The following is a 10,290-nucleotide window of genomic DNA, read 5'->3' as shown; positions in this document are numbered from 1 at the left end:
AAAGGCAAGGCGTTCCTCAACTCATGGGAAACTCTCTCGGAAGGTCGAGAATGGAGTCGACTGCAGCTTTGCGTTCCGTACAATTGGTACAACTGGTTTCAAGAAATCAACGGATCGATGCCTGAGCTAGTGAGATTGGAGCTTGTATCTACTTCATGGGCCGACCACTCACTCGCTCCCGCGGATTTGGCATGGTCAATATAAATAGCTCGTTGATGGTCGGGTTTCGAACCCGGACCTCGGGCCCAAAATCGGGCTTTGCGAACTACTCGAGCCGCTCTGAATTAGAAGATGGAAGTAATATCATCAAACCGTTGGAGTCTCCATATATTCCCCTTTGAACGGAGCATGATCACAGATCTGAGTCTGTACTAACATCTACTCAGCCTAAGCCCTCATAAAAGCGGCATGCTAAAGATCGGAATCCGATCCCGATGTATAAAACTCTAAGATACGATCTCATATTCCCCACCATAGAATTCCGGACACTAATGCAAGCTATTATAGTAGTGAGTCACTTCCAATTAATTTGGATTTCGCAATTTCTCTAAAATAAGTCGTTGGTTGAAGCTTCAACACAAGCTCACCCCGGGCCCCAGTCCCATCCCTTTCGCAATCAAAGCCGAAGAACATACAAATGTCCGCGACCACAACTATCCAAAACCCAGTGCAAGAGCCATGGCAATCTACTTCGACAATTTCGACTGATCCCACTGCCCACAATGCAAATTTCGACGCAGAAGCCCCCCGGTCGGCATTTTCCGTCATCGAACCCCCAGCCGAACTATCCACCCTTACAACCCATCTCACCGGCCATAGCACCGACGACACATTCCCAGATGGTGGGCTCCAAGCATGGTGTGTCGTCGCAGGCTCATTCTGTCTCTTAATGGCAACATTTGGGGTTATGAACACAACAGGAATTCTGCAAAAGTATTTCGCAACCAATCAGCTAGCCAGCTATTCACCTAGTGCAATCGGCTGGATTCCAGGACTATTCACATTCTTCGGTCTGAGTATTTCCGTCCAAGTCGGGCCGATGTTTGATCGATACGGCCCAAAGGCTATTCTTATAACCGGCACTGCATGTTATATGACTGGTCTTCTTCTTCTGGCCGAAAGCCATCTTTACTGGCACTTTGTGCTTACACTTGGTGTCCTTTCTGGAACTGGTGCTGCGTTGTTGAGTACGGTCGCGTTGGCTAGTGTACCACAATGGTTCAACCGGAAGGCGGCACTTGCGATTGGGATTTCGATGGCGGGCGCTGGTCTTGGTGGTGTGGTGTTTCCATTTATGCTTAGGGCTGGATTCACGAGGCTTGGATATAAGTGGACAATTCGGTTGTTGGCATTGGTGGTGTTGGTATTGTGTGTGCTTGGAATTGTCCTGGTGAAGGCGCGTCTTCCGAAGGGTAGGAGCAAGTCAACTGTTAACTTGCGTTCTTTGCAAGATGCGAGGTTTACATGGTTGACATTGGGAATCTTTGGTGGGTTCATTCTGATTATTGAAAGTCTGGATGCTAGAAAGGAATGCTGACCCGTGATAGGTCTTGAGCTCGAGGTTTTCGCTGGTCTGGGTCTTTATCCAACCTATGTGGTCATGCAGGGGTTTTCTAACAGTACCAGCGTTATCCTTCTCGCTGTGCTGAATATGTAAGTGGCAATGGATGTTGGAGGTCTCAGGGAAGCACTGACTCTGGTACAGAGCCTCCACGGTCGGACGATTGGCGGCTGGGGGTGTCGCAGATCGGTTTGGTAGAATCAACACGCAGACTGCACTCATTGCCGTTGGTGCATTCGCAGTGTTTGTAATCTGGCTGCCATTTGGCAACTCCCTGATAGGCCTTTACATGTTCTCGGTCATCTTCGGCCTGGCTTCAGGATCATTCCTCAGTCTTGCACCCGCCTGCATTGGACAGATCTCAAAAGCGAGCGAGGTCGGTGGAAGATTCGGACTGACATATTCTATTGTCAGTTTTGCGTAAGTCATGGAAATCCAGTTGGCCGTTCGTCGCTAATGGGAACTCAGCACACTAATCTGTATCCCGATTGGTGGTGAGATGCTCGATAAAGTTGGGAAGAGAGCTATGGTGGCATATTTGGGGAGTGTTCTGATAGTCACACTTGGGTTGTTTGTGATGGCGAGATGGGCCTGTTTGAGCTACCGCTGGAGGTGGCAAGCAAAGATCTAGAACCGAGGAAGAAAATAGAGAAAGATATCATGAATGTTGAAATTGATCTTGTATTTCAATCCATAATAATGCTAGTATAGTAGATCATCGCGTGCCAAAGTTTGAAAATTATCATAGCACTGTTATTAGTCGCAGTTGCATTGATTATCGTGCGTATGTCGCTGTCCCGATCGTCCAGGAGATGCTCGCAACAAAGTCGCAACACTAGTTCTGTTCGCCTCCCTGGCCCTTGGTATATTCGTCACTGTGACCTGTTAGTCTCGGCTATGCGGGGGAATTCCAATATCCTTACATGTGTTTGTCAAGTTCATCCATATGTTTGCGCTGCTCCTGGATCTTTGCCTTGAGGCGCGCAAGCCTATCACCGAGTTAATTTACATCTTGAATTTTGTGTAATTATTGTAACTCACTTTTCCATTTCTTTTTCTCGAATGTACATGGCTTCCTGTGCAGCCTCGCGTCTGGCGAAAGAGTCCTTCCTAGTGATGGTCAGATATGACGTCATCCATTTTGTAGTCTCCAAGTCCCATACTCAGCCCCCGCCTTTCCTGAAGCAATATCACCGGCAGCCATAATTCTTGGGGTAGTGGAGAGAGATCGGAGAACAGCTGAATTGGTTGTGATGCGGAGAATGGGTCGTAAAGTTGTTGATTGCATGGTGAAAAGTGGGTTATGTCGATCAGTTATGGAGAAGATGCCGAGGTTGTTGATCACACTATGATAATGTTGATAATGTACTTGGAGTCTGCTTCGAATATTGAATTGAGAGATGATATAGAGAAATGAGTGAAGCAGTTCAGACTATTTAAATGTTAATGACTTCATAGGCGAGTCAGCTGACTATGGGTTGATGCGGGTATCTCCTGATTGGACAAGATCACCAGTCTGCATAGTCTGGACGCATTGGGAAATTCGGACAATATGAGAGGACGATCGTACCACTCTGACCCCATTCTATTACCACATCCGGATTTGCGAGGTTGCTCTGACCCTACAGTTGGGAAATGCATATGAAGCCAAAAAGTTGTGAATTAAGATCTCAAATCAAGTCATAAGATGTACCAGCATTTGCTAGATTTATTCTACAGTGTGTAACGGAATCCCTTCTGCAGCCGTCTAGCAGCGGCAATATCAATCCCCTCAAGATCAGCAGTAGCCTGCAGCCGACGAATATCCTTCTCGCTAAGCTGAACTTCCTCATTCTCCAGACGCTCCTGGCGTTTGTTGAGCATGTTCAGGTTGAAGTACAAGAAGAGTGCGGCCAGACCGCCGATGATCTGCAGAGCAATGCAAACTCCCATGGCCGTAATGTAATGAGGCTCTTCTTTCTTAAGATATGTATAGGGCGTCCAAATCGAAGCGCTGTTTCCAATGGAATTGAAAAATGCAAAGGCTATACTGATTAGTATAATGACCGATAGAACACACCAAAGGATTATGACTTACCGACAGCTCGCTTAGCAGGTGGACGAGGAATGGAGCTCGCAAGCCAGGAGTATAGAGTTCCGTTTTGGGCGAAGACAAACACCATCAAGAAGAACGAGAAGTATCGTGGTCCAAAGGAGTCAGTCTTCAGGAAGATGACAAATCCAATGATGGTGATCGGGATCGGGTAGACGAAGAACCAGAATCTCTTCTCCAGCCTATCAGAAAGTACCGAGTGGCACAGGGAGTATACAACCATGAAGAGATATGGGGGTGCGACAAGCACCAGAGTGATAGTTTCAGGCAACTCGAGAGTCTTGACCAAAGTCGGGAAGAAGTTCTGGAAACCTGAGGCACCGGTGATGCACATATACGCCAAGGCGAATGCATAGGTTTTGATGTCGGTCATGGCGAGCTTGAATCCCTCGAACTGGCTCTTGCTGCCGCCTTCATCCACATCGGCCTGACCGGCCTCAATAGCAAGACGTCGCTGGGCCACTCGGCGCATCTCCGGGTCCAAAAGTTTCCATGTCTCGGGGAAGTCGGGCAAAACGAAGCAAATAACCAGTCCGATAGCACAGGTAATGGAGCCCTCAATGATATAAAGCCATTGCCAGGCCGAAAGTCCTCGGTGGCCTTTGAGACCGTTGAGAATACCGGCGGCAATGAGGTTTCCGAAAGCTCCACTCAGTAGGGAGCCGGAGTAGAAAATACTCATTCGGAAAGCCAACTCCTTCTTTGTGTACCATTTGGACAGATAGAAGAGGATGGCACAGAAGAAGGGCGCTTCAACCAAACCAAGAATGAATCGACAGGCCACGATGCCTCCATAGGTTGTGACTTGACTTGTGACTGCCGAGACCAGGCCCCAAGCGGTGACGAAGAATCCAATGTATAGGGAGGGTCGACCCATGTAGTTCAGAAGCATGTTCGAAGGCACCTGCATGAGAATGTATCCAACAAAGAGAATAGAGAGACCGGTTTGGTATTTTGTCTCGTCGAGGTTGAGATCCTCCTGGAGACCTTGGAGCTTCGCTGCGGCATAATTGTTGCTGCTTTCATTAGGATGGCTCAACTGTTATGGATGGGCGAAACGTACCGATCGATATAGTTCATCAAGTAGACCAGAATGGCCAGTGGCATAATCAAGGCATCGATGCGCTTGCGCAACTTCTTCTCGATGACCTTATCTTCCGGACTCAGCTCTGCCATGTGGACAACTTCCTGATGGCTCAAGTCCATCTTAGGACCCAACTCCGCCTCGCTGATGGCATTTTGTGTTTCGACCATGGTGCTCAGATGATTAGTACAAAGTAGGGTCAAAATCCCGGGGGTCCCGCCCATTTATATGCGGAGAGCGGCATAGAGAGCGGCATCGACAATGTCATAATACACACGGTACGGGTTAACGGGCTACCTAGTGCGGTAAGTCGGGAGACCGCATTTACCCCGTGAATTGTCAATTCCGGAGAAACGTGGGGGTATAGCTTTGCGGGGAAGTCCAAATCAGGAAATTATATGAGCCCATCCGGTAGTATGACGAGATTCACGATGTATGATAGGAAGATGAACCCCACGACGTACCCACGGTGGAGTCATAATTAGCCTGTGGCATTCAGATTTTCAAGATGGCTATACGCCTTTTGCCCAATATAATTCGCCAAGGCTAAGCTCTCGGGATTCAGCTTTGGCTATTTCTTGAATTCGGCTCGGAGTAAGTCCGTGATCAGCCGAGCTCCAAGCGATATCTCGCCTAGTCAATGAGGACTACCACCTAAACAGACTGTCTAATATCGCGCCCATGGGCCGATCACTGGACCCACTTGTCTCTGTGATTTCTCTTTTCTTTCATCCCTTGAAAGAAGTTCTCGCACTTTCTCCGTGTGGCTGGTCTTGGCCGGCGCAACTCCTATCTCGGAATGAGTTTATATATCCTCGGCATACCTATTACACAGTAGTCTTTCCCTTAGCTTTCAAGATAATATCAATTAATATATATTCAAGTTAAATGAGTATATATAAGAGTAGAGATGTACAGGTAGGTTCTCTAGCTATATGTAAAAAAGAGGGGGGAGAATATATGCACTCGCACCATTTGGTGTTCGCATAATGAAGGGAAAGGAAATAACAAGGAAGTCTATGTAGGATGGACATTCAAAAGAAAAGAAGAGAAGAAGAAAAAAGAAAGTCTATAGAGGGTGGATGTTGGAAAGGTTGCCAACCCACACCCTTGAAAGTGGGAACACCGGGAAGTCCAACTCCGATCACTGGGCCTTCTTGGATGCCTTGGTTCTCAATTTCATGAGAGCAAAGACGAGGCCATATGAGCTGACCACAAACAGAGCCACAATGCCCGTGTCTCTCCAGCCATAATAGTAATCCTTCAGGTTGATGGTGGTGAGATAATCGGATCCATAGGTGTATTGACACACACGGCAGCCTTCGGTAGCATCGGGATTGATGAGGTTCATACGTGAGCCAATAGTCTGCATGAAATCGCTCAAGTATTCACCGCAAGTTTGTCCATTCGGTGTATTGAACATGGCGAATTCTTGATCCTTGCACTTGACGTCGCGATCAAAGAGTCCGAAGACCAACATGCTGCCCATCAGGTAGTTGAATGGGTTGAGCCAGTACATCCAGTACCGCCAGAAACTGACGATTTGAGCGTATGGGACCAAGACACCACAGAAAGAGATCATTGTCTAAGAAGCGGAGTGTTAGCCGGTATGTCAAGAAGACCGAGAATGAAGAAGACTTACTCCCAATACTAGAGGATTGATCATAGCTGCCATCTGGGCGTTCGGTGCATAGGCAGCGACAAATTGACCTAGGTATGATTGTTAGTTCGGGCCACTCGGAAAACAAAAACGGATGTTTGACTTACCGATTCCAGTGTAGAGGAACTCGTAGAGGAAGAAGACGAAGAACATGCTGCCGCTCTTACTGGAGTCGACTGTCATACCGGCCGTCCAATACCAGCAGTTGAAGAAGAGAGCGGCACACACAACCAGATATGGGAACTCTGAGACAACCAAGGCGATAGTGAATGCTTTCCAGGAGTACATCTTGGCCTTCTTCTCGCGTGCTTCAAACAGATCGCGACGTTCAAGGAAGGTAGGCTGCAGTTGATTGATCACACCGGGAGCGACAAAGATGGCATTAAAGATGAAGAATAGGACACTCTGAAGATCCGCGACCGAGTCACCAATCATCCAGAAACTAAATCCAACGAACAAGCCCGATGAGATGTGGAGAGCAAACTTGTTGTTAATGTAGTCGCTGTTTCGGTACAAAGCTGTAGAGGTACGCTTCAGAACGAGACTGGTCTGCTCCCAGAGGGTAGTAGCAAACTCCCGACCATCATCGGTGGTAGCTTGGGGCTTAGATGCAGCAGTGTCAATGATCTCGTCGAGCTCCTTGAGCATGGCGTTATGCTCAGGCGACTCCAACCAGACCTTGTTCCAATCTCTGCCCTGACTCAGTTGGCCCGAAACGACATCAATCATGTGCTCAGCAGGGTTGGTGTTAGTCGGGCAGGGGGCTCCGTAGCGCGAGAAATAGCTCTTAATACCCTGCGAATTTTCTCCAATGGGACCGAAGTAAACAGTCTTGCCACCTTTGGCCAAAAGAAGAAGCTGATCGAACTCGGCGAAAAGCTGGGCGGACGGTTGATGCACGGTGACGAGTACGGCCTGGCCAGCATCTGCAAGACGGCGGAGGAATCTGACGGTGTTGTACGCACTCTGGCCATCAAGACCACTGGTGGGCTCGTCGAGGAAGATGAGAATACTAGGCTTGGAAACCAGTTCGACTCCGATGGTAACACGCTTGCGCTGTTCGACACTCAATCCAGCTCCGACACTTCCGATCATGGTATCAGCAAGATCATGGAGCTCGAGCAAGTCGATGATGACATCTACGTAAGCAAGTTTCTCTTCGCGGGGAGTCGTAGCAGGTTGGCGCAATAGGGCAGAGAACTCCAACGATTCCCGAACCGTGGCCATACGTTCGTGGATATCCAACTGCTCCACATAGCCGGCTGAGCGTTGGAACGAGACGGGTAGTGGGCGACCATCAACCATGATAGAACCATTGATAGTTCCTTCGGTTTTACGCTGGGCGAGCACATCGAGTAGGGTTGTCTTTCCGGCACCAGAGGAACCCATCAAAGCACCGAGCATACCAGGTTTGACCCATCCATGGACGTTGTCAAGGAGGAGCCGGTCACCGCTTGGTGTTTGAACTGTGTATGAAAGATTCTTCCACGTGAAGACTGAGGTGTTGCGGACCAACTGGTTGTCAAGTTTCGGGGCCTCATCCTTGGTTTGAGAAACCTGCTTCTGTGAACTCTGGCCTTCTTCATCCTTTTGCTGATTTTTGATGTGCTTGTGTAGGTATTCACGAGGGATGACCAGCGTACTACCGGCCTCGGAGGGTGACTGCCACCTCGAAGTTGCGACGATGGTAACGAAAACAAACAGAACCCACCAAGCCCAGTTGATGCCGAAGTTACGCCAAACATGCGAGTGACTGTACGACATCGATGCTAGGTAGTTGTCACCAATCACATAGTTCTGGCCTTGGATCGCACCAGCCACACCGGCGCAAGATTGGAATGCCTGGACATTTTCATATCCGGGACCATTGGGGATCAGATTCGTGCCAACGCATGGAATGACCTTGTTATCATGGAATTCAATGCTTAGCAAAGCCTCGAATCCATAGGCAAGCGGATCGATCCAGAAGATCCAGCCGAGCCACGGGTGCATTGCAGGCTTTGGGATCATGTAACCGGTATACAAAACGGTACACATGATGAGCAAACCGGAAACTTTAGAGGCTCCATCGAAGGTAGAAAAGAGAGCGCCCACGGCTCGGAAAAGAGCAGTCATAGCCTGTGTATTGATTAGCTTAAATCCATTTCGATCAATCGGGAAAGGCTTACCATTGTCGTTGCGAACACGATAATCCAGTAGGAGAAAAACGCTCCCGCGGACATTGAAAGTCCAACCATGAAGTAAAGAACCAATCCAAACATGGAAATTTGGAAGAGCAATACAGGTATGTCCGCAGCAATTTGAGCAAGACAGAAGGCGGCCGGGTGGAAGTAAGCGAATCCTTTGTGCTTAATCAATACGGGTCTTCCAGAGAAGGACTCGTTGACTTCACTCATGGCGAGCAAGCTGTTGTAAAGAAGAGAGAAGAAGAGGGCACCGGATTTGATGAACAGTCCACCTGAGTTATCAGGGGCGTTATAGAACAGAGAGCCGGCAATCAAGGCCTGGCACAGTGTTGCTACCTGCTTGATGATGAAAGTAGCTTTGTCTCCCCAAAGGATTTGGTATTGACGTTGCACACAAATCTTAACCTGGTCAACAAAGCCAACGGTGAAGGGGCTGTTTTTGGGTAGGCTTTTGGAGGTTTCAAAGGCCACGCCTTGTTTAAACTCCTCAGTCCGTTCGCGCGCGAGCTCAGAATCTGGGTAAGAGTATTCCGCTACCATTTCAGTATAGATAGGTGACTTTTCATACTCGGCTCTCAGCGCCTCTGCGTTTCGTGGGAAGCGGTTCTCGAAACCATCTCGAATTCTGCGCTCGGTGGGGACGGTGACACCAGTGAGGTAGTCGGCGATGTTGGAACCTTCGCGGCAGAAGAATCCGGCTTCCTCCATGAATGGCCTGGCTTGCTCTCTGGTGCCGTAGAAGATCTGCTCTCCTTCATCAAGCACAAGGACTTTGTCGAACAGATCGTAAATACCGTTACCAGCCTGGTAGAGAGTAACCACGGTTGACAGGTTGAGTGTGTCAGTCATAGCTCTGATAGCTTTTGTCCATTCCAGGGCGGTAGAGGCGTCAAGACCGCGGGTCGATTGATCCCAGCAGAAGACGGATCCTCGAGTGGCCATACATTCGATGATAGAAACTCGCTTACGTTCACCACCACTAACTCCACGAACGTACTCATTACCGACCTTAGTGTCCTCGGTGTGAGAGATGCCGACAGATTCGAGGAGGAACTTTTTCGATGCTTGCTGGTATTCCGAGGCTGTCATACCGTCTGGCAGGTGAAAGGGCACCTTGAGGCGGGTTGCGAAGTCCATGGTTTGACCAACAGTTAAGGCTGGGAAGAAAATCTCTTCTTCGGTGTTCATCACAATCTGGCCCCGGAACTTTTCAGCCTCCTTAGGGTCCATAGATCCAAAGCGAACATCGCCCTGAACTGATTTGTATCCCCCGCGTCTGTTGGCGAGCATTTTCAGTAACGTCGTGCAACCAGAGCCGGGACGGCCCAGCACCAGCAACATTTCACCGGGCTTGACGCAGCCATGACTCTTGTTGAGGATGGTCCGTAGAGGAAGTTTTCGTCGGCCTTCTTTGATTTTGGTTGGGATATTAAACTGGGAGAGAACAGTCTCGTTCACAGCGGCCTCTGAGCTTATTACTTCCACAGAGAGATTCTGCCAAGTAATGCCAAGTTCCTGCCTTTTGAATCCAGCAGCCAGATTGCGATCATTCTCCTCCTGGAGCTTGGCCATCATGCCCCAGTCATTTCCTTTGAGGTTGGAGCTCTCCTTGCCAGGAGATTCGTCGCCCATGATCGTCATGGCACTTTCAGTGTCGAACTGAATATCATCGGAGCTTGCGCCCGGGGCTTTTTCTGGCCCATCCAT

General features: G+C 48.9%; 4 protein-coding genes across 4 annotated transcripts; 1 reads left to right on the top strand and 3 right to left on the bottom strand.

Annotated features, from left to right (window-relative positions):
• Nucleotides 1-637: 637 nt before the first annotated feature.
• Nucleotides 638-2,192, top strand: PGRI_004770 (Major facilitator superfamily domain, general substrate transporter; the record flags this gene model as incomplete). Its single annotated transcript, XM_040788190.1, has 4 exons — nucleotides 638-1,487; nucleotides 1,548-1,653; nucleotides 1,706-1,981; nucleotides 2,030-2,192. 4 exons carry the CDS (start codon nucleotides 638-640, stop codon nucleotides 2,190-2,192), a joined length of 1,395 nt encoding a protein of 464 aa, XP_040651962.1.
• A 204-nt stretch (nucleotides 2,193-2,396) lies between these two features.
• PGRI_004760 (ATPase inhibitor, IATP, mitochondria) lies at nucleotides 2,397-2,849 on the bottom strand (the record flags this gene model as incomplete). The annotated part of the gene is made up of 4 exons (XM_040788189.1): nucleotides 2,397-2,436; nucleotides 2,485-2,550; nucleotides 2,603-2,671; nucleotides 2,725-2,849. The coding sequence occupies 4 exons, from the start codon at nucleotides 2,847-2,849 to the stop codon at nucleotides 2,397-2,399; spliced, it is 300 nt and encodes a 99-aa protein (XP_040651961.1).
• A 425-nt stretch (nucleotides 2,850-3,274) lies between these two features.
• Nucleotides 3,275-4,907, bottom strand: PGRI_004750 (putative MFS transporter; the record flags this gene model as incomplete). Its single annotated transcript, XM_040788188.1, has 3 exons — nucleotides 3,275-3,585; nucleotides 3,639-4,669; nucleotides 4,717-4,907. The coding sequence occupies 3 exons, from the start codon at nucleotides 4,905-4,907 to the stop codon at nucleotides 3,275-3,277; spliced, it is 1,533 nt and encodes a 510-aa protein (XP_040651960.1).
• A 974-nt stretch (nucleotides 4,908-5,881) lies between these two features.
• Nucleotides 5,882-10,290, bottom strand: PGRI_004740 (putative ABC multidrug transporter; the record flags this gene model as incomplete). Its single annotated transcript, XM_040788187.1, has 4 exons — nucleotides 5,882-6,322; nucleotides 6,380-6,447; nucleotides 6,505-8,515; nucleotides 8,566-10,290. 4 exons carry the CDS (start codon nucleotides 10,288-10,290, stop codon nucleotides 5,882-5,884), a joined length of 4,245 nt encoding a protein of 1,414 aa, XP_040651959.1.

The sequence above is a fragment of the Penicillium griseofulvum genome (assembly GCF_001561935.1).
Source record: "Penicillium griseofulvum strain PG3 chromosome Unknown contig_79, whole genome shotgun sequence".
NCBI classification, from domain to species: Eukaryota; Fungi; Ascomycota; class Eurotiomycetes; order Eurotiales; family Aspergillaceae; genus Penicillium; species Penicillium griseofulvum.
The sequence above is the reverse complement of the archived record's forward strand: the minus strand, read 5'-3'. Positions and strand labels throughout refer to the sequence as shown.